The sequence below is a fragment of the Pteropus vampyrus genome, unplaced genomic scaffold, assembly GCF_000151845.1.
Source record: "Pteropus vampyrus isolate Shadow unplaced genomic scaffold, Pvam_2.0 Scaffold50, whole genome shotgun sequence".
In the NCBI taxonomy this organism is placed as follows: domain Eukaryota; kingdom Metazoa; phylum Chordata; class Mammalia; order Chiroptera; family Pteropodidae; genus Pteropus; species Pteropus vampyrus.
This window is the reverse complement of record NW_011888831.1, coordinates 3805723-3833235: the sequence shown is the minus strand read 5'-3', so window position 1 is coordinate 3833235 and position 27513 is coordinate 3805723. Positions and strand designations below refer to the sequence as shown.

The following is a 27513-nucleotide window of genomic DNA, read 5'->3' as shown; positions in this document are numbered from 1 at the left end:
CAACAGGAGAGCACATACAACCCCTACAAAGGACACAAGTAGAACACCAGCTCAGGTGACCAGGAAACACTATGCCACTGGGCCCCATGACACAACTAATATATAAGGCCACTCTACTAAGACTGGGAGACATAGCAGCATAGAAACAAACACAGAGAGGCAGGAAAAATGGGGAGACAAAGAAACATGTCCCAAATGAAAAATAAAAAACAAAGCTCCAGAAGAAGAACTAAACATAATGGAGACAAGCAATTTACCTGAAGCAGAGTTCAAAACACTGGTTATAAGGATACTAAATGAACTTAGGGAAAGAGTGGATGAACTCAGTGAGAACTTCAATAGAGAAAGTAACCATAAAAAAAGGACATAGAAAACATAAAAAAGAACCAATCAGAAATGAAGACTACAAAAACTGAAATGAAGAATACTTTAGAAAGAATCAACAGTAGATAAGATGAGGCAGAGGATCAAATCAGTGACTTAAAAGATAAGGCAGCAGAAAACACCCAATCAGAACAGCAACAAGAAAAAATAATCCAAAAAAAATGAGGATAGTGTAAGGGGTCCCGGGGACAACATCAAGTGTACCAACATTTGCATCATAAGGGGCACCAGGAGAAGAGAGAGAACAAGGAACTGAAAACCTATTTGAAGAAATAATGACAAAACTTCCCTAGCCTGATGAAGGAAACAGACATACAAGCCCAAGAAGGGAAGAGAGTCCCAGATAAGATGAACCCAAAGAGGCCCACACCAAGACACATCATAATTTAAATGCCAAAGGTTAAAGACAAAGAGAGAATCTTAAAAGTAGCAAGAGAAAAGCGGTTACCCCAAGGGAGCTCCCATAAAATTGTCAGCAGGCCAGAGGGATCAGCAGGAAATATTCAAAGTGATGAAAAGCAAGGAACTACAACTAAGACTTCGCTACCCTGCAAAGCTATCATTTAGAGTCGAAGGACAGATAAAGAGCTTCCCAGACAAAAAAAAAAAAAGCTAAAAGAGTTCATCACCATCAAGCCAGTTATTAAAGAAAATGTTGGAGAGACTTATTTAATAAAAAAAAATATATATATATCAAAAATATGAATAAAATGGCAATAATTACATATCTATCAACAATTACTTTAAATGTAAATGGATTAAATGCTTCAATCAAAAGATAGGGTGGCCGAATGGACACAAAAACAAGACTCTTACACATGCTGCCTACAAGAGACTCACTTCAGACTGAAAGACAGACCTAGTTAGAAGTAAATGGATGAAAAATGATGTTTCATGAAAACAGAAACAAACAAAAGCTGGGGTAGCAATATTTTTATCAAAATACTTTAAAACAAAGGTAACAACAAGAGAAAAGAAAGATCCAATTACCCCACTTCTGGGTATTTATCTGAAAAAACCTAAAACACTACTTCAAAGGGACATATGAATCCATATGTTCATTGCAGCATTATTTATAAGTCAAGATACTGAGGCTTCCTGGGTGTCCATCAATGGATGGATGAATGGATAAAGAAGAGGTGGTATATATATACAATGGAATATTACTCAGCCATAAAAAAGAATGAAACCTTTCCATCTGCAACAACATGGATGGACCTAGAGGGTATTGTGCTGACTGAAGTAAGTCAGACAGAGGAAGACAGATGCCACTATTTCACTTACAAGTGGAATCTAAAGAAGAAAATAAACAAAACGGACACAAATTCATAGATACAAAGAACATTTTGATGGTTGCCAGATGAGAGGAGGTTAAGGGTTAGGTGAAAAAGGGAAAAGGATTAAGAAGTACAAATTTGTAGTTACAAAATAATCATGGGAATATAAAGTATATCATAAGGAAAAGAGTTAACATTGTAATAACTATGGTGTCAGATGGGTACTAGATTTATCAGGGTGATCACTCTGTTAAATTACATAATGTTTAATCACTATGTTGCACACCTGAAACTAATATAATATTGTATTCCAACTGTTATAAAAAAACATTTTTTTTGATCTTAAAAAAAATCAATCATTAGAAACAGACCAAGACTTACTTAACTTGGCATTAATACCCTGTAGGTTCATCCATGGTATAGCAAATGGCAAGATTTCATTTTTTTTCATTTTTATTTTTCAATTAGAGTTGACATTTAATATTACTTCATACTAGTTTCAGGTATACAACATAGTGGTTAGACATTTATATAATTTACAAAGTGATCCCCCAATTAGTACCCACCTGGCACTATATACAGTTATTACAATATTACTGACTATATTCCCTATGCTGTACCTTTAAATCCCTATAAAGGTATTTTGTAACTACCAATATGTACTTCTTAATTCCTTCATCTATTTTTTTTTTTCTTAATTCCTTCATCTTTTTCACTCAAGTCCGCAACGCCTGTCCTGTCTGGCAACCATCAGCTTGTTCTTTGTATCTATGAGTCTGTTTCTCTTTTGTTTAGTTTATTCTTTAGATTCCACATATAAGCGAGATCATATGGTATTTGTCTTTGTCTAACTTATTCCACTTAGCATAATATCCTTTAGGTCCATCCATGTTGCTGCAAATGGTAACATTTCACTCTTTTTAGGGCCAAGTAATATTCCATTGTATATATGTACCACATCTTCTTTATCCAATCATCTATTGATGGGTATTAGGTTGCTTCCATATCTTAGCTATTGTATATAATGCTGCAATGAACATAGAGGTGCATATATCTTTTTGAATTAGCGTTTTGGATTTCTTCAGATAAATATACAGAAGTAGAACTGCTGGGTCATAAGGTAGTTCTATTTTTTTTGCACATTTTTTTCATGTTTATAATATAGCTTAGTTATACTAGCAATACATACTCCATCCTGCATTTTCTACCAAGCATCATAATTACTCCTATGTCATTGGACATTCATCTAATTAGATATTATTTTTAAAGAGAAATTTCAGATTAAGGAGATATGCATTCAATTTTTATTTGTTGATATACAAAAATAGCTACTATGAAAATAAATTTTAAAGTGACTAAAATTCTAAGTGAATTGAAGAACCTCTAAAAATCGCATATTAGGTTAAAACTATATAAAATTGCCATTTTTGTCAGTTGAAAATTGTGGAAGACTGGCAATTTCATATAGTTCAACTTAATACAATTAATAAATAAAGTATTAATTTTACAAGTATGACAAATACTATTATATTTCTTTAGAGATAATGTGCATTAAGCAATATTTTGTTTTCATTATTGGTGAGTTCAACAACAGGTAACTACCCCTATTTTTGTTTAGTCAACCCTTTTTCCCTTTGAAAATACAAAGAAATAATTGTTCTACCTAAACTACTTTAAAAGAACCTGGGTACACTTACTGAGAGCATAATAAATTTCATTTGGTGGCTTTTAAATGTTTGTAAGAAAAACAAAATGCTCCTTTTAAGAAGACAGTGAATAAATGAAGAAATCTTTAACCAGGAATTAAAAGCCTTTATTACGTTAGGAACAAGATGAAAAAAAAAATTAAGAGCAATCAGTGTTCTCATAGTGACAGTATAAAATAGGTTAATTAACACCTTTCCTTTAAAATTAGCATTCCTGAACAGATTAGATCAGAGTCACTAGAAACGAAGAAATGGCCCAAAACAGAGAGACAAAAGAAAAATAACGTAAATTTCCTCAGGAGATGAAGGAAAGCAAATATGTAGATAAGTAAGGCTTATAATAGTTAAATATTTTATTGGTACTTTATATAAGCTTGGGAGAGTTTTCTTTAAACCTTTTCTGTAAGGTGAATACTGTATTATAAATCTTTTAAGATTTCATCTCATTAATATACTTAATGTTTTCTGCAAGTTACATTTCTTATGGAAAAAGCAGAGGTAACTGGGTGTATTAAAAATTCTGTGTTAATTTCACTTAATAAAACTTGCCTACCCAATAGATCCTAGACACTCTCAACAGGCATCTTGTGACAACTAGTCAAAATGCAAATAGAAAAAAATGAACAATAGGAAGATCTAGTTACTCAGAAGACTTTGAACCCATTATACTATTTTAATGACGAAAGTAGCAACTCATTACAGCATTTAGCAATTCCTCTGAAACAGCAGATTTCAAAAAAAAGTATTTTGAAAAACTTTCAAATGTACAGGAGTTGTAAGATTAGTACAAATGACTGCAGTATACTCTTCACCCAGATTTACCAATTAATGTTTTGCTCCATTTGCTTGTTCTGTGTGCATGTGTTTTTTTCCTAAACCATTTGAGAGTTAGCTACTGACGTCTTGCCCCTTTAACCCTAAATATTTTGGCATGTATGTTTTCAAAATAAGGATATTCTCTTTCACAATCACAGAATTATCAGATTAAGAAAATTTAACATATACAATTCTATTATCTGGAATACAGCCCATATTCAAATTTCACCAATTATCCCAATAATGTTTTTCATGATGACTTTCTCCCTTGATGCAAGATCCAATCTAGGATCATGCATTTCATTTATATATCAAGTCTCTCTAGTCTCTCAATCTGGAACAGTTCTTTGGTCTTTTTTTACTTTCGTGATTAATAGTTTTGAAGAATTGTCTTACAAAATTCCTCAAGTTGGTTTGTCTGAAGTTTCATCATAGTTAGTTTCAGGTTATAATTTTGGGCATGAAGAACAGAGAGGTGCTGTTGTGTCCTTCTAGGTGCCTCACATCAGGAGATGATCACCTAGTCAAGGTGGTATCCCCCAGGTTCTCTGTAAAGTTATCATATTTCCCTTTTTAATAATAAGTAATCTATGAGATACTTTGAAACTATGTAATATCCTGTTTCTCTTTAAATTTTCCATTGTTGATTCTTCCATAAACCAGTTATTACTATGATTGCAAATAGTGATTTTTCTAACTTCATTATTCCTTCTACATTTATTAGTTGGCATTTTACTGTAGTGAAGAGCATCTCCTCTATCCCCCTTATTTATCCATTATTGTCATTATTAATTCTGAACTCATATTGTCCTATTTTTAGCTTGAGCTGGTTCCTATGTTCTGACATTTCATACTATAAAAGGTATTATTCTAACCTTAGAGACAAAAAAAATGAAGTGGCTTACCATTTCATAAAGGCAAGTCAAAGTTCACAGTAGAACTGGATGGCCTTTCGGCGGGAGCATTAACTAAAAGCTAGTTATAAAATTTATAATTGTTTCTGTAACTATTACCTATAACACTTCATAACTAGCACTTAGTTTAAAAAAAAAAAACAGGAAGGGAAGGGAAGCTCTACGTTAACATAAAATAACAAAGTACTTATAACATTTCCTTTCAACACCATGGACCTTAGCATTTAAATCAAGTGAATTCCTGAAACAGTCAAGAGTTAAAATGATCTTAATATTCATCATCATCATTATTAGATCAAATATATATTCATTTAATTCTATGACTATCTTATGAGGTAGCTATTGTTATCCCATTTTACCAATGAGAAAACAAAATTTAAAAGATAAGTCAAAGAATAACATGTCAAAGGCCCATACCAAATGTATGGATTATACCCAAATCCAAGAAGTATCCACCATTTGGCAGGGGGTAAGAAATAAAAGAAAAAAGTAAAAAGAAATGGATGAAACCACTATTAACTTGGAACTCTGTTAGATACAGATCTCTGGTACCTGGAAAAATCGTAAAGTCATTGCCATAAAGAGCATCAGCTATAGACCTATAACCAGTGATAAGAATGGAATTCAGGCCATGAAGAGTTTAATAAATGCTAATTTATTTAGAAGGTTAGGGGAGTGAGTCTCTAAAAAAAGAAAATGGTATTAAACTCAAGTCACAGGCACAAAAAGTAAAAGGTAAGAATGACAAGTACTTGCAAATTTTCATCAACAATAGAACGGCTGTCTAATAATATGTCTATTATACCTCGATTAAAAAAAAAAAAAAAAAGGCTGTGTAACCAGAAGTCCAATGGCAGGCTGGGCTGCAGAGGCTGCATGGGGTGGTAAAGAGTACTGGACCAGAATCAAGGGATCTAGGTCCCTAGCCTCTGATCTGTACAACTTCCTCCCAAGGGCCTTCCAGCTGCAAAATTTCTTAAGATACAAAACAAAACTACAGTTACTACAGGTGAGGCATCTCGAGTGCCATCACTGAGATCAGTCTAACAAACTGAAGTTATTTCACCCCATAATGTTACAAATTCTTAGTTTCTGCACTTCCTCAGAAACAACAGGAAAAAACATCTAGAGGGATAAGCAGCAGATGGGTTAAAATATTTGTTTTTAATTTCTTATTTTTCAGAGCTTCAAAATATGCGGTTTTCACAGCATTCTAAAATTTGAGAAATGCATATTTCTCAAAAATATTACGTCAACCATAAAAATATGCAAGAGGACATGAACAGGTAGTATGTACAAATGTAGGTTGTCATGGTACAGCTGGAAATTGTAAACAATATTTTCAAGTAGTACTCTTTCAAAACACATTGCTTTATTTTCGTTTCAATAAATATCACTTCATTTCTTCCTCTTATCAACCCTTTCAACTGCCTGAGTCCTAATAGAGCAGACAAGACTACAGAACCCTGCTTTTAAATACATAACTGCATAAGATGACACCAAACTCAAAACAGTCAACTCTCTAGAGATAAGACGGGCTCCAGCAATTTAGCCTTGCTAGTAAATACATATCCTCAATTCACTTTGGAGTCTGCCACAAGCCAGGTACAGGCAGACTTGGAACATACTGACCAATTTCTCTCCTTTAGAATGGTGTTTCTTTAAAACATTTTTGTAATTCAAATGGAACTTTAGAAATAATAGAAATTTACTGATTAAAAGCCTCCTGAAAACAACTTTCCCCATTTTCCTGGTTAGCTCTAATACCATCAAAAGCTGACAGATACTGAAATGGTTACATGGCCCTGGTTACCTCTTTTCATGAGTATAATAAATAAATAAAATATTATCCTTCTTTATTTTACTTAATCAGGCTCTCCTCAGTGCTCAGTATAACTTAAGTCTCTAATGTGTCATTGAAAAAATCAATTTAAAGCAAAAATTTATTAACTTTTGGCTTCAATGATGTGTAAATTTTCTAAGACCATTCAATAGTCCAGTTGCTTTCCACAGATATTTAAATAAACTCACACTTAACAAACCAGGATATTTGTTGATTTTGGAATTGGCCTTTTACTAAAATAAGCATCTTTAAACACCTATAAATCCAATAGAAAAAGAAAAAAAGTCTTCCCTATCCAACAATTCTACTTCTGGGAGTATATCCAAAAGAATTAAAAGCAAGGTCTTAAAAAATATTTGCACATCCATGTTCACAGCAACATTATCCACAATAGCCAAAGGATAGAAGCAACCCAAGTGCCCATCAACAGATAAATGGGATAAACAAAATGCTCTATATGCAAAAAATGGAAGATTATTCAGCCTTAAGAAAGAAGGAAATTCTGACACAGCTATAACATAGATAAACATTGAGGACATAATGCTAAGTGAAGGAAGCCAGTCACAAAAGAACAAAAACTATATGATTCCACTTATATAAGGTAACTAGAATGAATAGTCAAATTCAGAGAGACAAAAAGTAGAATAGTGGTTGCTAATGGTTGGGGGAGAGGGAAATGGGAAGTTGCTGTTTAATGGATATAGAGTTCTACTTTTTCAGGAAGAAAGAGTTCTGGAGATTAGCTGCAGAACAGTATAAATGTACTTAGCACTACTGAACTGTACCCTTTAAAAATGGTTAAGATGTTAAATTTTGTTGTGTATTTTACCACAATTAAAAAAAAAAAAATCTTCTCTGTGTCCCAAAGCCAAATCCTATGATTGAAAGCCCTTTTAGTTTTTAACTAACTACCGCATTACCCATCATTTCAACAACACTTGGTAGGGTGAGAAGTCAAGGGAGACAAATAGCTCTTTTTGCGTACCTTATGCCACTTAATGACAGGTGTGTTGTCTGAAATAATTAGCTTTTAAAAAGGAACAGATTTAACTCTCCTCTGGAACTGGGTAGTGATCTCAGTTTCCCTTCATAAACTTCTTGACAGCTCAATGTCCTCACATCTGTCATTGTTTGGGAGACTGATTCCAAGAACACAATTGCTTCAAGGACTAGGCAAAAAATTTATTCTGGTTCATGGGACAGATCTGAACCCATCTGCTTTCTAATCGAAAGCTATATCTGAATCAGTTTTGTTCCATCACAGTACTGAAATGAAAGCAATACAATCATATAGTATTTTCCTTCTTTTTGTCCATGAAGTATACATGATTACAGGAAATGCAAATCAATTAAAGGCATGAGAGCATCCTCAGAAACAGGGTCTTTGCAGACTGTAGGATCTGCTACCTTCATTATTTATTTATTTTTTAGACCACTGTCTAAAAATTACTCTGTTATATGGTTTCTTTTAGAATTACACAGAGGAAAAATACTCCCATGTTGTAATAACCAACTTACCTTAATCTTTTTTTAAGTTGTAAACTGTCATGGATGATCCTTTTAACAAACTCTAATTCACCTCCTTCTGCCATGATCTCTGTGATACCTCCTGTATTTACAGAACTAGGTGGAGGTCTCCGAGGATTTCGAGAATTTACTCCCTGAATAACAAAAATAACAAAAAATCCTGGTGAAAAATTTTTACACCTTAATTGACTGTAATCTAGTTCTAAGTAAGAATGCTTAGAAGTAATTTTAATTTCCAAATATCATGCTACATTTAGGATTTAAAAAATCATATAATCATTGAACATTACATTTTAAACAACTGTATTCATGCAAATATTCCTTCTCAGGGTCTTTTACTTTCCATCTCTGTTTGTGATTAAATATATAAAAATTTTACCTTTCTATTTAGCCAGTTCTGGAACTTTTTCTCTAAGTTTTCTGTCTTGGAATCATGCACAGAAAATATTCTACTCAAAGATTATATAAATATTTACATTTTCTTCTAGTACTTTCATGATTTTACTTTTTAAATTTAAATATTTAATATACTCCTACCTCACACCATATTAAACGATAACTCAAATGGATCAAGATCTAAATATAAAAGCTAAACTATAAAACTCTTAGAAGAAAACATAAGAATAAATCTTCATGATCTTAGTTTAGGCAATTAAATTTACCTTCTAAGTGGGTGAACTATAAAGTATGTGAATTATAAGGCTGTTATAAAAAGATATCTAGTTCTGATGCTAGTAATAGTATATTTCTTCATCTGGATGCAGGTTCTACAGAAGTGTTCATTTTGGAAAATCCATAGTTTACACTTATGGCACATGCAGTTTTATGTATATATGTTGTATCTCAAAATTCTAAAAAGAACCAAAAAACCTCTAGGATGTGGCTATTTTAGTTCTTATAATTCATCTGCATTGAAGGCTAAAATTAGATTTCTTAGATCCTGTTCACTTTATGTTCTAATCTAGAATGGTGGTATTGCTAATAAATTTATCCAACTCCTTCTTCCTCCTTCAAAAACTTTAACCTGGAATTAATTTTGTTACGAGGTATGTAAATGATAGTTTTAGGGTATCTGAATGATTCTGAAAACAATTTATTCTTTCAAAGCCTTAAGCATACACACTCCCTTATTTCCTTCTGATTAATGTTAATTTCTATTATTAGGGAATTAAATAGATGAAAGAAAACGGGTTAAATTAATATTTTATAGCGCTGAGTTTTTTAATAGGCTCATTGTCTTTCTTCAATGTATAGAACTCTTTACACATTCATAAGCAAATATATTTTTCATCTGAAGTTGGAAAGACTAAATTAGACATTTGTTTACTATTACATGAGAGTAAATGGACTTATTGGCTTAGAGAGGAGTAAAAATAGTGACCTCCTCTGTAAGCCCATAAGTCCAAGTCAGGAGTGGACTGTGACCTAAGTTGGTCCAATCAAAAGAAACTTAAATGTTTAATGGTTTGGGGAAGAAAACAACTGTCTCCTCCCTTTCCCTAAATATTACTCTGCCACAAGTAAACCAGCCTGAGTACAAAAACAACCAAGAGCCAGGTCAAAGCCAAGAGAAACCTGGAAAATAAGAGCCTCAGTTTTGATACTACTATGAACTCCTTGATCAAATTGTTTCTGAAGTCCACATTACTGCTAGATTTCTCAAATATGTAATCTAATAAATTTTTTTGTTAAGTCAATCTGAATTGGGTTTTCAGGTGCTTGACATCAAAAGTGTGCTGATACAACTTCCAATATAAAAGTTGTTCTTTGCTCTTATTTTTGCTAACAAGGTAAATTTTGATACTCGATTATTTTAAAGCAGAAGATATTTTACCTTGGCCTCCAACTGATTGGCAAAAAAAGGAGGATTACACATGCAAAAGTCATAGACTATCTCAGATTCTTCTTTAAGAGCATCCATCAGGAGCGTCTTCTGTGGTACTTTTACCACTAGGAGAAAAAACAGAAGTGTTAACTACTATTAATGCTGTGGTAGTTTTTCAAATATGTCCATGAATTCTTTGATACCAGTTGCTACAAAAAATGTGATTTCTCTCTCCTTAAGTGTTGGCTGCTGCACTCACTGACTCCCTTTTACTGAATAGAATATGATGGAAGTGACAGGGTATAACTTCTGAGGTTAGGTCATAAGAAGCAATGTGGCTTCTTCCTTGTCCTATCTCTTGAATTACTTGCTCTAGGAGAAGTCAGCTGACATGCTGCACGGATGGTCAAGTAGCCCCAAGAAAAGATCAACATGGCAATGAACTAAGGCTTCCTGCTAACAGCCATATAAATGAGCCATCTTGGAAGCAAATCTTTACTTCCAGTCAATCCTCTAGATGATGGCAACCTCACGAAAGACTCTGAACCAGAACCACCCCAGTAGGCCATGCCCAAATTCCTGACCCAATGAAACTATGAGATAACAAATGTTTATTGTTTAAAGCTGCTAGATTCTGGAGTAATTTATAATACAGAAATGAAGAACTAAAAAATGCATTAACAATATTAGTATTTCCTCTTGTAATAATACACTTAACACTAGTAAGAAAAGCCTATTGCTTCCATAAAGAAACATAGTCTTGTTAATGAAAAAAAATAGCCATTTATATATAAAATAAGCACAAAAATAAAAAGTAACTGATCATTAAGGGAATTTGACTATTTACAGTATAGTTCCATGTACTGAAATAAAAAAGATGGTATAGTTTAATCAACAGTAAGTAGAGTTTTCTCTGTTAAAGTCATGGTGACTAGGTTACTTCATATACAGTGGAGTCTCATTGGCTCCTAGGGGAAGTAGAGGGTTAAGCGACTGGGGGCCTCTGGTCCAACATTTTCATCAACCAATCAATACATAACCTTATTTGATGTATGTTTCTGTTTAAAGAAACCTTATTTGATATATATTGCTGATTCATTAACAATGAACTCATGGTCAACAGTACAATAACTCATGTCTGAATGAAGCTTATCTAACACTTGTATTTTTTCTGTAAGGCACATCACAGCCTTCCTATAGTAAGGAACACTATGTAGCACTTAAGAACTATGCTTAGGGGCCATTTTAAACAATAAAATCCCCAATAAAAAGCACAGAAGTATCAAAAAAGGCACTAAATAGACCGTAAAAAGGACCCTTGTCTACAGTACGAAAGCTGAAACAAGATGGCAGAGCATACTGCCTTGTTCAACTTCAGCTGGGAACATGTGCATTGGGTGACTCAAAATTTTTTGCCACTCTGCATTTGTCTATGGATGACCACCACAGTATCACGACTATTGATTTTGAGGTTAAAAATAACCCCAAGTAGGCAAGTTCACAAATACAAAATCCATGAATTATGAGGAATTATAAAATATTTACTATATTTCTTTCTGAATTAATTCTGATAACAAAACAGCAAACCCAATTACAACGTACCATATTTTTTTTAATTACCAAAGAATATATTAAAAAAAAAGATAATGAGATGTGTTAAATTAGAAAGACAGGTTAATAAAGAAAGCTTGAAAAGGATATTTATTCTGTAGGACTAACCTTTTATAAGGTCAGATAAGTTATTCTGTTCCACATTTTTCTTTGCATAGTTGAAGCACATATCATCTACTTCTGTTGCAAGGAAATACCAGCCATTTAAGGTACTACCAAGTAAAGGATAGATGCAGGATGCCCCCGTACCTAGTAAAATGAAAAGTTAAAACGTGTTACATACATCTAAAGGAGAGGTGAGAATAATAAACAAAAACACTATTGTTCTCTTAGAATTCTTATAGCTGTAACAGTTTAAATCACAAGCTGGTATCTGATTATATACATACTGTAGCTACTGGGTTCTCTAGTTGTTTCATGTGTTAGTCTTACCTCATAATTAGATTCTAATTTCCTAGAGAATAGAAATCTTGCTGTCGTCTTCTTCATGTTATATGTAAAGTCAAGTGTGCATGTCTGGTGATCAAGGAATACATGACTGATTAACTGAAAATTGTCAAAACCATTTAATTTGTTATATAATTCTTCATTTTAAATCTCACACAAAACTTGATTTTCTTAAAAGAAATGAATGCTATTTGTTAAAACACTACAGTGATATCTTAAAATAGATCAATGTATAGCCATTCTCCTAAAGCAGACTATAAAAGGTATAAAATTTTTATGGTATTATAAAAATATAAAAATCACCAACTTCCCACACATTGTTACCTGAAGGAAACCAGAAATAAAAAAATTTTAAACTAAAAAGAGAACTCATTTCTTAGATGTGGAGACATGGAAAGTCATTTGATCCAGATCTAAAACATTAACCATTGGCTTGTCCACCACAGTTTAAAGCAAGACATTCAGAGGCAAATCACTCTTCGACAACTAGGCAAAAATCACACTTTGACAACTAGGGTTTAGTCCTAAACTTGTACGTAGAAACCCTAATCACTGACTGGACTACATGCTAATCACAAATACTGTTTTTTCAACCATTGACTAATCTTGGCCAATAAGATCTTAAAGAACACATTCAAGAGAAGAAAAGTCAGTGTTTCTTCTGAAAGCCTATAGCCTTCAGCCCATACCAGTCACTGCAGGCCTGCTTTCCCTAGGCCTGTCTAGCCTTTGAAGGATCTGGCAGGAAGAGTGGAGGCTAGAGATACTCCTAACCCAGATGAAACCCAGGCTCATCTTACTGCTTCCTTATTAAGAATTCTGAACAGGTTAGTAAAAGACACAACGACAAATGATGGCCAGAACATTTAAGCTCTTTGACAGTCAGAGTGATTGCTATACTTTCTATCATGTTTACCTAATAGCTAAATAGTATCATCCAGGTCTTGATGATACTGGACAAACACCTCCTTGGGCATGTGTGAGGTGGTGAAGGAAGGGGTGGTAAAGGGTACTCAGGCTCTTCTCAGAGGCCACAGTTACTTAGACCCTTACCATTCTGGCAAGCCAGAGTCATTCAAAATAAGGAAATTTAAGTAGCGCTTTCAACTCTGTAGGAAAAAAAATCCAGACCATATCTCAAGCCAGTGGTTCTCACAAAACTGCCTCTCTTTCCATATTTCAATTTCATTTAAAAGGAAAAATAAGTACACTTTCCTCCAGTTACCCAAATATCAGGTACCTCCCAAGGTAAAAGAACTGTCCTCCGTCAAAAAAAAAAAATCAAGTTTCTCAATTCTTTTTTTTTTTTTTTTAGACAAGGCAATCCTTGGTTGACCTCACAGATTGCAAGGACCTTGTCATCTTACAATCCCTTATTTTTATTTGTTATGCCTACAGCACCTAGTCTTCCTAGGTGGTCTCCCATCCAAGCACTAACCAGGCCCGACCCTGCTTAGCTTCTGAGATCAGACAAGGATAGGGCTTGTTCAGGGTGGCATGGCCATAGACCAAGTTTCTCAATTCTTAAAACCAAAAGACTTGCATTCGAACAATCTCAATCCCCTCAGAAAGCTAAATGACATTTTAAAATGGGTAATAATCCTTGTAATGATAAATAAAAATGGCAAGTGTATAATCATAGAATTAGAGCAAACTGATGGAGTCTGGAGGAAGAATCTATATAAAACCCTAATTAGAATGATGTGATTTCAGCACCAGTGGCCCTTATGAAGAGCTAAAATCCATTAACCTCCTGTATCCTCAAGTGTTATTTTAAAGGTTTGGGGCATAATTAAAATAAATTAGTACCAAATAGGCTCTCAAGCTTTTTAAGTTTTCTATAACCCATCAGACAATCTTCTCCCATGAACATAAAAGGGCAGAAGCTTTGTTAAACCCCACTATTTTTATATAGTGCTTAGCTCATATGGGGTATTTGGAATTTCAAATGTTGAAAGAATGATGTAATTATCAACATTCAAAAAATTATTTATTAGATACCTGCTATGTACTAGAAACTTTACTAGGCCTTGGGATATTACAGTAAGCAAAAAAGTAACAGGCTCTACACTTTGCAATCTAATGGTAGACAAAGACATTAATCAATCAGACAAGTGAATGTACAGTTAAAACCTAAAAAAAAAACCATGAAGGAAGAAATAATAAAGTAACAGATTGGATGAAATTGCCTAGAGGTAAGGTGCTGAATAAGAAAAGGACTAAAGACTGTGCTTTAAGAAGTTGTACTATCTAATGGCCAAATACAGGAAAGTGAGCCTGAAAGGGGGAGAAGAGTAACTAGAAATGAAAGAGGAAAACTGGAGGAGTCTGGTGTCAGGAAGCCAATGTAGGAGAGCACATAAAGGAGAAAGAAGGGGTCAATAAATGCTGCTGAAAAGGTAATGTATGATGAAGACTGAAAATGCATATGAACGTTTAAGTTAAACTTCATTACTATCTACAAATTATGTTTCCTATTAACTATACTATATTAAGAAATAGAGTCGCAGAAGTTTTAATTCAATTTTTCTCATCAAGGACTGGTAAAGGCCACAGGATTAAAATAAAAAATTAAACCCTTTCAAATACGAACACTGGCTATGACAAACATACAATACATTTATAATTTGCAAAACATACCCTGGCTTCATTTCCTTCTATATATCTACTTACTCTCTTAAATAAAACTGGACGGTCTTCTCTATTGTAGAAATTTACAATTAAGAAAACATCTTACTTCACCTAACTGCCTTTTTTCCCTCCCTTTAATTTTGGATTAAATATCTTCTACAAATAATCATCCAAGAGATTCCTGAAAGTATTCAGTCCCATATGATCTTTTATTAAATAGCCATCACAAAGTCCCAGTATGGGACTATGTTACTAACAGCGAATAATTCAGAGTAAAAATAATACCCAATAGACGCAGACATCAACATGATAATCTGAAAAGCTGAGAAAACAAAAGCCTCAATTTCATTCTGCCTCTCTTATTCCTTTGCTCCCTCTTTGGTGCTGACAATCCTCATGAGAAAGTAATGGCAGAAAAGCCCAGGTGTAGCAAATAACACCAATATCTACAGCTAGGTCCTTTCATACAACAAATATCCAAAAGAGAAGTTTACAAAGAATTCAACCTTGCAAATTTATGAAACTTATGTTTAGCCAAAAAAGAATTTAAAACCATATACCTATGTCAATTCCTCTTCGAAGAGTAGTTTTGTCAGAGTCCTGATGACCGATCAGATCTTCCACCCAATGAATATAGTTGAGTCTCAAGGGAACTGTAGGAATTAGTCTCTCCAATGGAATATCAATAGAAAGTCCAAAATCTTCTTTTAGGAGAGTACAAGTCAGAGCTCTGACTGCTTCAGGGTCTTTAAAATTAAGACTGAGGAGTGAAGAAAAAGAAGTAAAAACAATTAGTAAAATTTGCTATGCTCTACAAGCTTTATGGCAGTCAGACAATACTGAACACCTACTGGAATTTCCTAGGAGATCACACAGAAATAGATGTGTAGAGTGTTCAGCACAGTGGGATACTAACAGGGGTGTTAAAACAGTCATAGCATATGAAAGGCAGTATAAACTTCCACCAAAAGCATTGCATTTTCATACATGAGGCAGAGGACAACAGTGCTTCTATTCCAGTCTCCTTACTTAGTTACGTGGCTTAGGACAAGCTGAGCACTGTTTTCTCAGCTGTAAAATGGGGTAACAGTACCTATATCATAGTGCTGCTGCGAGATAATCTGTGGAAAGTACTTAGCATAATAATGGCCAGTACAATGTAATTATTTTAGAAATGCTGGCCATGTTTACTATTATAATTAAAATGATTTGACATTAGCATTCTTTGAAAATCAAAATTAATAAAGGAGGGGCCCAGTGCAGGAGGGAGCAAAGCAGTGCCAGCAGCTAGCAAGATGCAGCACTGAGCCTTCCACCTCACTGCTCTCCTTACCCTGCCGCATTCATTTCTGCAGGGGCCAAAAAGAAAGACCAAGTGAAGAAGAGTAGCATGGGGAGCCAGTGCACAGAGTAGACCTGGGGGCCTGGTACCCCCAGCACCAAGGACTGTGGCACAGGTTCCCGTGAAGGTACCTTTGGGGCCCAGATTCAGAGCATCTGGTGCACAGTGCTATGCAACTAGGAGTTTAGAGCTGACTGCAAGTACAAGTTTGAGAACTGGGGATCATGTGACGGGGGCTCAGGCACCAAAGCCCGCCAAAGCACCCTAAAGAAGGCACACTACAATGCCCAGTGCCAGGAGACCATCTGTACGACCAAGGCTTGTACCTCCAAGACCAAAGCCAAGGCCAAAGCCAAGAAAGGGAAGGGAAAGGACTAGTGGCTAGGCCTGAATGCCATAAAGCCCTGGCGTATGCCATAAAGACCTTCCCACACACCCAAGATGTAATCCCTAGTGCGTCTGTTACTCATCAGCTTTATCAATTTTGCCCTGCTCTTTCTTTTCGCTCCCCCACACCCACTCCCACCCCCACTCCCAAGTGTCCAAAGTTAAGAAGGACAAGGGATTCTGTGCAGCTTGAGCCTTCCCCCAAAGGTATTTGATTCCTGTGCCCTTACTGTTCTTCCCCACAGTGATGCCATTACTAAGAAACAAATAAAACCATCATTTTTCCCAATAAGCTTTTTTTAAAATATTTAAAAATACTTAAAAGTAGAAAGCAGAAAAAATGTTTAATAATGAAAATAGGATATGATATTTAATACAACAATTACCGACATCAAGTATAAGATTTTAGCAGCTTTACTGAGGTATAATTTATATACTACGAAATTCACCTAAAGCATACAATTCAACAGTTTTTAGTATATTCTTATAGTTGTGCAACCATCAGCACAATCCAATTTTAGAACATGTCCATCACCCCAAAAAATAAACCTTATGCCTATTCGTAAGTGATTCCTTGTTTAAACTTACCTCAGCTCTAGGCAACCACTAATATACCTTTTGTCTCCACAGATTTGCCTTTTGTGGACACTTCATATAAATTAAATCATAAAATATATGGGGTTTTTTGTCTGGATTCTTTCACTTGGCACAATGTTTATGAGGTTCATCCATGGTGCAGCATATAATCAGTATGCCATTCCTTTTTACAGCCAAGTAATATTCCATTGTTTGGATAGGGCATTGTGGTTTATTTATTGTATGGAAAACTACATTTATGGTTTGCTTATCCATTCACCATCTGATGGATATTTGGATTGATTCTACTTTTTGGCTATTATGAATAATGCTGCTATAAATATCCACACAAAAATCTTCATAAGAATATGTTTTCATTTCTCTTGAGTAGATACCTAGGAATGAATTATATAATACATTTAAGTTTAACTTTTCAAGAAACTTATGCCAATATAACTATTTTGTTGCTAAAACCCTGCTAAAGTGAAAATCTTAAAAAGAAAACCAACAGATTATATTTATAAATAGGGCAATAAAAAGAGAGCAGAAAGTCAGTAGATGGGACTGAACTGTGAAAGGTAAAACAAAGAGTTTTGAAACTGACTTCTTAGAATCCTAGCCTAAAATGGTGTGGTCAGATGGCTGGCTATCCTCAGACAACTTCTAATATGCCCCATCTTCTTTTCTGTTCCATTCTTGGTCCTTAAATGACCAATCACTTTGAAAAACTCAATGCCCCAATGCTTGAGCGTCAAGATAAAAGTAAGAATGCTCTATCCACCTGGTTACCATGGAAATGTCAGGCAGGTACCATGGACCCAAGCTCCTCCATCATCTATTGCAAAAAATGTTCTAGTATGAGAGTTCAAAAACCTGGATTCTAATCTTGGTTCTACAATCAACTAGCCATGAATTCAAAGTTACTTCATTCTTAAGTCTCGGTTTCTCCAACTGTAAAATTAAGGGATTAGACACAAAAATCTAAGGGTCATTCCAGGTAAAATTTTATGGCTCTATGAAGAATATTATGAACTAGTACTACGTAGTCATATTTATAGAGCAAATTATAGAGACATGAAACAATCAAAATAGTTACTAAAGACAGATATAATAACCAAACAACAGTAAATATTTCAATAATCCTCCACTCTGGCCCCGTTAACAAATTCTTTATTCTTCTGCTACATTGTATTAAACACACAACACTACTGAATACATATTAAAGAACATACAACCAGTGGCTATTAGATGATATGACCTGCTCTTTAAAAAATTATTTAGAAAAACACAACAGAACTTGTAAAAGGAGTAATGATGGGAGCAATTCAATTTCAGGAATATAGATCTGTTTGTCAAGCTACACAAAAATTGCATTCTATACTCAAATTTAACTGTTTCTTGCGACCTTTAAGAATGCTTCAGGGAATGCAAAAACAAAACAGAACAGACTCATAGACACGGAGAGAAGAATGAATAATGGTTGCCAGATGGGAGCAGGGTTGGGGGCCTAGGTGAGAGGAGACAAAGGCTTAAGAAGTACAAACTAGTAGTCACAAAATAGTCACAGGGATGTAGGGAACAGTGTGGCAGAATATAGTCAATAATATTGTAATAACTATGTATGATGCCAGTTGGGTACTAGACTTATTGAGGGGATCACTTTGAAAATTACGTGTCTAACAAATACGCTGTATACCTAAAACTAATGTATGTCTAACAACTACGCTGTGTACCTGAAACTAATGTAAATACTGAATATCAACAGTAACTAAAAAATAAAAATTAATTTAAAAAAGAGTACTTCAGGGTACTAATCTATAGGGAAAACTGGAAGAGATTAAGAACAAAACTTTAATGTAATCTACAGAAAACAAAAAGAAAATAGTAATTGTGGAATCTCAAGAGATATACTAAGAGCCTAAAAGCAATGAAACTCCCAAAGCAATGAGCATTCCTGGTGGTTCCAGATCTTGGTTTCCAAATACCACTCCCCACTAAAAGGAATTGGAGTTCTTTGGCTAAATGGCCGTTCCAGGTTTAGAGTAATCAAAGTGCAAGATGAGTCTGGAATATTCTGTTGTATCAGAAAACAGAACATTCTCAAAGAAAGATGAGGACAGTCAGAAGGATACAGACCAACTTGAAGGGGCACCCACAGGCCAAATCTGAGACAATGTGAATGGGTAGCAAAGGATGATAGCCCATAGAATAAAAGAAGTCCTTGAGTCCATATTTACATAGATTAATAAAATGCAGGAGAAAGGACACCTTTTACTCACAGTAAAATGGCAACAAATGTAGAAGTAATAAAGGAAATAGAAAATTACATTTGGCAATTACCATGCTAGTAATTGTTTCAATTAAGAATCACTAATGGATGCTAAAAATAGTAGGTAAAAGTTTTATGAGAAACAGAATACTACATAATCTCAAAGTGTTTCCCCACAAATTATCAATTATGAAGGAGAAAATATTAAGTCTACAATGAAGAAGTCTGATGGATACCAACTTAACCAAGTGATTAATGTTAAAGCACTAATCATGGGACAAACTGACATCATATGTTTCAATGATACATTGGAAAGGACAAGAGGACAGAGAAAACAAGACAAAAAAGCATGTAAAATGCAATGGAATTCAAGAGTGAAATGACGGTGATGATTACACAGTCTTATCAATATATTTTAAACCACTGAACTATACAATTTTAAAAGGTGAATTTTATAGTATCTGAACTATTCTTCAATAAATAAATGAAATTAAAGTGAATAAGAAGTTTTAAAAATTAGAGAAGAAACAATATGGAGAGACAGACAATGGAGACCTCTCATGCTCATAATTGGTGTTGCTAAATAAGAGAACCAAAAGAAAAAGTAGAACAAAGAAACATCCAAAGATATGATTCAAGATAATTTTCTGAAAATAAAGACTCACTGTGTCCCTAGAAGAAAAGATACAGAATTAGCAACACCAACACATACCCTAGAAAAGTTACCAGACTTCAAGGATTAAGAGGAAAAATTCTTTAGACATCTAGGCAAAAAAAATTGTATCACTTATTGGGTGGAGAAAGGGTAGCAGAGTAAAGGAGGCTGGCTTTAGACTCCCACACAGTACTATTTAATAGCAGAAGACAAAACAACACTGACCTCAAAGCCCTTTTGGGGAAAAAGAATGTTACTCAACAATTTTATACTCAGCCAAATTACTCTTCAACTATAAAGACAACAGATAAACATTTTGAACATACAGAACTCAAGGAACATTGTTTCCATGACCCCTTTGTGAAAAAATTCCTAATGGAAAAAGTTCAACCAATCAAGAGACAAATGAAACTATGACACAAGGACTAGCAGTGGGTACTGAAACTATTTAATCAGAGAGCTAGGATTAAAACACCTGTGAACTGTGGCTACATAACAGAATGTAAATGTTTGTGAACCATGATAATGTACACATAATTAAAATTCAGGAGGGGAAAAGGGAAAGGAAGTAGTTTTAGTACATTATTTCCTCATCTTTTACATATGGGGTCAAAAGATTTCTTCTAAAGTTGATAAAAATTAAGTAGCAGAAATATAAGCATACATTTAAAATTATAAACACTAGAAAAATTAGAAGAAATAATATAATCAAATAAAATCACGTGGTAAAGGAAGATGTTAACTGGATCATACAGTGTAAAGGAAAAAAAAACAGCATAAAATAAATGCGAAATAAATATATGTAAATAGTACTTGTATTATAAGACTCAGATTAGATCATAACCAAAACCAACTACAATAACTGTGCTATAAACAAAAACTATGACTAAAACAAAGTGATCCAAAGATTAAAAATTAAAGATTAAGCAAAAGTATACCAGTGAACTTAAAGTAAAAAAGAAACACAGTCATGATCCTTGCAATAAACCTTAAACGAGGGTGGAAAAGCATTAAATGAGATGAGGAAACTGAGGAACAGTCAAAAATAAAAATGCTGGAGCAAAGTTAGGAGCATAATAACTACAAAAGTAATCGACTTTACAATTAGGTGGGAATTGGTGATTTTTTAAAGACCAGTTTCTATAAAACAGTAGAAGTGGAAGTTTACTGTATAAATATGTTAGCAATAAAAGGTCTCATTAAAATATATTAAGTTTAGATGCTGGGAAAACTGGAAAGCCACCTGCAAAAGAATGAAACTAGACTGTTGTCTATTACCACACACCAAAAATTAACTCAAATAGATTAATGACCTGAATATAAGACCTGAAACAATAAAATGCATAGAAGAAAACATAGGAACTAAACTCAAGGACCTTGGACTCAAAGAGGATTTTATGAATTTGACCTCAAAGGCAAGAGAAATAAAAGAAAAATAAATGAATGGGACTACATCAAACTCAAAAGCTTCTGCACAGCAAAAGAAACCGTCCATAAGGTAAAGAGACAATCATCTGAATGGGAAAATATATTTGCAAGCAATGCCTCAATAAGGGCCTAATATCCAAAATATGCCAAGAACTCATACAACTCAATAACGACAAAAAAACAAATGATCCAATCAAAAAATGGGCAGAGGACCTGAACAGATACTTCTCCCTAGAGGACATACAAATGGTCAACAAACATATGAAAAGATGCTCAACAACACTAGCTATTAGGGAAATGCAAATCAAAACCACAATGAGATACCATCTCAAACTGGTTAGAATAGCTATATCAACAGGACAAGTAATAACAAATGTTGGAGAGGATGTGGAGAAAAAGGAACCCTTATACACTGCTGGTGGGACTGAAAATTGGTACAGCCACTATGGAAAACAGTATGGAGGTCCCTCAAAAAAACTAAGAATTGATCTACCATACGATCCAGTAATCCCTCTACTGGGTATTTACCCCAAAGAGTTGAAAATTCGTATCTGAAAAGATATTTGTACACCAATATTCATAGCAGCATTATTCATGGTGGCAAAGACATGAAAAAATGAAACTAGAAGTGTCCTACAATAGATGACTAGATAAACTGTGGCACAGATATACAATGGAATATTACTTAGCCATAAGAAGAGATGAAATATTGCCATTTGCGACAACATGGATGGACCTCCAGATAATCATCCTAAGCGAAATAAGCCAGACAGAAAAAGTTGAAAATCACATGATATCACTTATATGTGAAATATAAACGTAAAAGCAACAAATGAACAGGACAAACAAATAGACACGTGGACGATAGACTAGTGGTTACCAGAGGGTAGGGAAGAGGGGGAGGAGGGAGGTAGATGGGGTGAAAGGGGTCAAAATGTGGTAACAGAAAGAAATCTAACTATGAGAGGTGAACACACAATGTAAATATATATATATGCCTTACTGTTAAAATGTACAGCTGAAACCAGATTTCGTTAACCAATGTCACCATTAAAAAAAAAAAAAAAAAAAGAATGTAGGCAACAACTACAGGAGTACTAGCAGAATCTGTGACTTTGTCACTGACAGAAAACATACATTTCCATGTCACATTAATTTGTAAGTGTGGATTATAATCACTGCTTCAAAATTTTGGCAGCGGTAGATCTACTGCTAGATCTTATCACTTTGTGTTAATAAAGAAGCAAATATATTTTTATATTATGATTTAACATATATGTATATATTGTTTACTTAAAGGTATTAAGTCTATTCCTAGACATCAGAAGTAGAGGTATGTTAATTTTGTCATTTGTGAGATAAAAAAGAGTTAATCCATGGGCAAGTAACCATGAACCCATTTCCGCTTTGCTCAGTCTCGGAGCAATTGTCTCAACCAATTTTCAAGTTAAAAACAAGACTCGCACTACCTTTGCATTTCTTCCTCAACTGAAAGCAGTACAAACTCAGATTCAACAAGATAAATGATGTACAGCAATAAAAAGGTATGAAATCTATAAAACCTTTATTTTTAATTCCAACAATAATATTGTATTTTTATTCTTGTGAAATCAGTCAAGTATGTAAAAAAGATGGGCCAAATCCATTTCTTCAATGACACAGCAATGAGAATCAATTTTCAAACAAAGAAAGTTCACATCTGAGTTTATACTAAGGTATTAAAATAAATTCACATTCTTTATCCTATAATAGTAGCCCAAACTATTTCTAAATTTTATTGCTAAACACTCGAAAGAAATGTATCGCAATATAATATCTATGTTCATGGCCTTAAAAATTGAATTATTATATTATTAATAATTTTAATGGCATACTTAAATGTTTAAAAGTCTATGAAAAATCACAAAGGCCACATATTATGATTTCATTTATATAAAATGTCCAAAATATACAAATATGTAGAGACAGACAACAGATTAGTGGTTGCCAAGGGCTGAAGAGAGAAAGGAGTAGGAACTACTTAATGGGTATGGAGTTTCTTTTGAGGTGAGGAAAATGTTCTGGAATTAGATAATGATGATGCTTGCACAACCTTATGAATGTACAACTGAACTGTATACTTTAAAATGGTGATTTTATGGTATGTGAGTTATATCTCAATTTTTAAAATGTCAAAGGGAAGAAGCTAGTTGACAAAAAGGGATTAAATATTTAAGAGAAGGAATACTGGACCATGTAAGGTTCCTGAGATGAGGGGAGAGTATGAGATCCAAAATACAGGTAGAGTATCTAATTGAATTAGAATAATAATAATAATAATTAGCAATAATTGGTTGTGGAACAGAACCAAAAGCTAAAGCCATGGACTTCTGCTGTATTTTCTACCAACTTATTAACAGCTTCATGAAACATTTGGTGCAAGAGAAACAGCAATATAATTTTTAAAAAGCAATTAGAAAGTAATATACAAAAGCAAAGATCCTGGAACAGTGGAAACAACCATTACTAATAACCCTAAATTAGCCTAAGAACCCAATATCCTACTGGCAAAATAGCAAGAAACTACTTGGATCAATATATGAAATGCAGATCCCCTATGCTAGCTAAAAAAACTTGGTCATTTAAACATCTCTTTACCCTTTCCTTTTTACCCAAGTACAGTTAAGAATATAGCAATTTTCTAGCAAAGCTCAGTGACCTTAAATTCAGTGAAACGTGAAAAAGTCCAATAATAAGATAAACAATTAAATGAATTTAAGTTTTGTATTATAAAAAAATTAGCAATGACCTAAAAGAAACAACAGGAAGTTGGCTAAATAAGTTATAATACATCCACGCAAGAGACTCAGTCATTAAAAGGAATAAGACTGGGCTGATACACATATTCTTGTATGAAAAAGGTTCTGTGATATATTAAAAAGAAAAAAAAGCCACAAATTTGAATAAAAGCATATATGTACATTATAATCACAGTCTTGTAAAAATAAAAACAAAATTAAAAAGATCCTCTGTGCGTGTGTGTATATACATACACATATACATACATAGAAAATGTCTAGAAGGGTAAGAACCACCTCATAATGTGGAAATGAGACTTTCATTCTCCTCATCATTTTGTATTATCTGAATGCATTTTACATAATATCACCTTCATAACAGTATTTTATAATTATATAGAAAATTCTTATATTATCGAGTGGGATAAAAATAAGTCGTATGATTGTAACTGTATCAAAATTATAATCACACACACACAAAAAAACTATAAAGAACAAGCGCTTGGAAAGGAACACAAAGTAATTTGATCTTTTGGGGTGGAAGAACTGTGACTTTTTTTTTTCTTTTATGTATGCAACATTACTATTATAAATGTAGTTAGGAAGAACATAGTTCTATAATTTTCCCATTAATGGCTCTATAATGTCTGTATAACAAAAAATAATTTTTTTCAAAAAAAGGAAAACAGGTCTTTTGTTCCAGAGTATTTGTTTTCCTTGAAAGGGGAACAATTCTGTTGGAGACCAAACTGGGATGGTTCCCACGGTGACAGCAATCACCAAAAGACAGTACGGCAGCCTTAGCATTAATTACCTAGCTTCATGAAACATTTGGTGCAAGAGAAACAGTGATATAATTAATGTTTTCTTAGTACCTTCAAACAGAGTTGTTTACAGAAAAAGTTCTGCTATTCAAAAAAATACATATATAAATATATGTGTGTTCACTTTGATGACTTAGAGCATACAATTTATTAATAAGGAACTACATTTTAATCACCAAAAAGTACAAGACATCAAGCAGAGGCTAGTCTAATTGAAGAAAATAGGCTGAAAAATCAATGAAGAGTTGATCTTAGACTGTTACCAAAACGAGTGTTCCTTTTCTTATTTCTAAGAAAATACAGACACTAGTCTGAGGATGGGAAATCTTTTTGTAGGACGAAGTCTAGTCATCCAACTTTACTAGTTAAATATCTAGGTCACTTTAGCACCTTGAGACATTCAAAAATCCTGAACACAGGCAAGATCTTTTTTCACTCTTATTTCTGAGGTCACAGGGAGGCACAGGAACTAAAATTAGCTCTCATGTGGAAATTAGCAATTTATTCCATCAGTCTTTGTTGTTTGTTTAACACATCCAGCTTCACAAAATAGCCTATTGTCAACAGATTCATGTCAGATTTCCCCAGAATGACTCCTACTCTGCTCCTGATGAATACAGTATTACCATTATAAATGGCATCTGGAAGGATCCATGCTGTAACCCATGGTTAAAATATCAATCATTCTAATACTGTAGAGGCCAAACCTGATGTAACAACGACAAAGGCTGAAGCCTCCCAACCTTACTCCAACACTGGTTTCTATTAATTAGATCTTCATTGAGGTGCTAAAAATGGTACAGTTACAAAGTATAACAAAGCCCTTCAATGCTTTGTTTAAAAACAAATTAAGTGTCACGCTATTCAAATTCAATTGACAGGACTCAAGTAAACTGCAGAATGTCCCCAAGGGGCTGGTAACTGTAAAAAGCACAAACTAAAATCTAATTTCAATAGTCAGATATGATTATAACAAAGCAATGATGGCTACGGGGAAGAAAAACAGAGGGTACAGGGAGATATCAACAGAGAGAGATATCAATCACACCAGCAATCTTTGTCACCTTATCATTTAAATCAGGCTTAAAAAGGATAAGAGTACCTATCATTTACTGTGTACAATGTGTAGTCACTTTGTATGCATTATTCTAACCTATATGACAACCACACAAAGTATGGCCTTTTATCTCTCTTTTTTAGACGAGGAATTTCAGCCTCAGTGAAGCTAAGAAAATTATCTAAAACCTCACAACTGGTAAGTGGCACCCTCAAAACTGATCCTTACTTAGGATGACTGACTCAGAAGTGCCCCCACTTTCCTTACCACACCCAGCTTCTCTTAAGAGCTGAGCAAATAAATGACACTTTAATCCATCTCAGATCTAACGTTTTGCCTGATACTCCTTTTCCATCCTTTAGTTGGGTTTATACTTTGGCCATTTTTTTTTTCATACATTTCATAGGCTTAAACAAAAAGCCATTATGAAAATAAAGAACAGTCTATCAATGCAGACAATCATCAATATCACCTACCTAAGCAAACAGGAAGTGGAGTGATATCTAGGAGCAGTTGGGTCATTTACACTGAAAAAAGTACATTTTCTCTCTCCTACATCTATCATAGATCCCTTCTAAAAATATGCTATATGGCCAACTATTAAATAAGCTCATGTTGCTCCCATCTTTAAAGAAAGAAGAGGAAGGTTTCCTCCAGCTTGTCTCACCCTCTTCTCATTTCTTCACAAATTTGTTTTTCCCTGAAAAAATTTTAAAAATTACTTTAGCCTATTACAAAAACAACCACTCTGAACGTCATGGCTCATAACCTTTTAGTCCCTTCCTCTGCACAGCATATCAGTGCAGATATTTTGGTTTTAGTATCTATGAAAGCTCTTTTCCTTTTCCTTATTGTCTAATAAGAGTTCTTCATATAAAGAAAACTAATACTTTGTCATATGCTGTAAATATTTATATTGTTTCATTGTCTTTTATTTTTAGTATTTCCTGATATGTAAAAAGTTTTCACTTCCTAAGTAGTTAAATCTATCTTTTCTTTTATGAATTCTAACCTTGGAGTATGCTTAGAAACACCATTCTTAACTCAATAAACAGTCACCTACATTTTTTTTCAAGTATTAAAAAAAAAAATATGTTGAAATAATTAAAGCATCAGAAATTTCTTTTGCATAACATATAGGAAAGAAAATCTAATGCACCCTCCCTGTGGCTGTCCCAATTACATCTATTAAAAATTCATTATTGAAAAAAAAATCC

At 33.9% G+C, this 27513-nt stretch overlaps 1 protein-coding gene and 2 pseudogenes across 1 annotated transcript in view; 1 reads left to right on the top strand and 2 right to left on the bottom strand.

Moving 5' to 3' along the window:
* METTL16 (methyltransferase like 16) overlaps nt 1-27513 on the bottom strand; it is a 67289-nt gene that overhangs the window by 27636 nt on the left and 12140 nt on the right. Inside the window, exons 3-6 of the mRNA XM_011359837.2 lie at nt 15542-15741; nt 12012-12152; nt 10302-10417; nt 8459-8601 (exon numbers count right to left, since the gene is read on the bottom strand). Of these exons, the coding sequence (XP_011358139.1) occupies nt 8459-8601; nt 10302-10417; nt 12012-12152; nt 15542-15741 (600 nt within the window). The remainder of the gene's footprint in view (nt 1-8458; nt 8602-10301; nt 10418-12011; nt 12153-15541; nt 15742-27513) is intronic.
* Nucleotides 13740-13859, bottom strand: LOC111739497 (annotated as a pseudogene).
* LOC105291835 lies at nt 16277-16824 on the top strand (annotated as a pseudogene).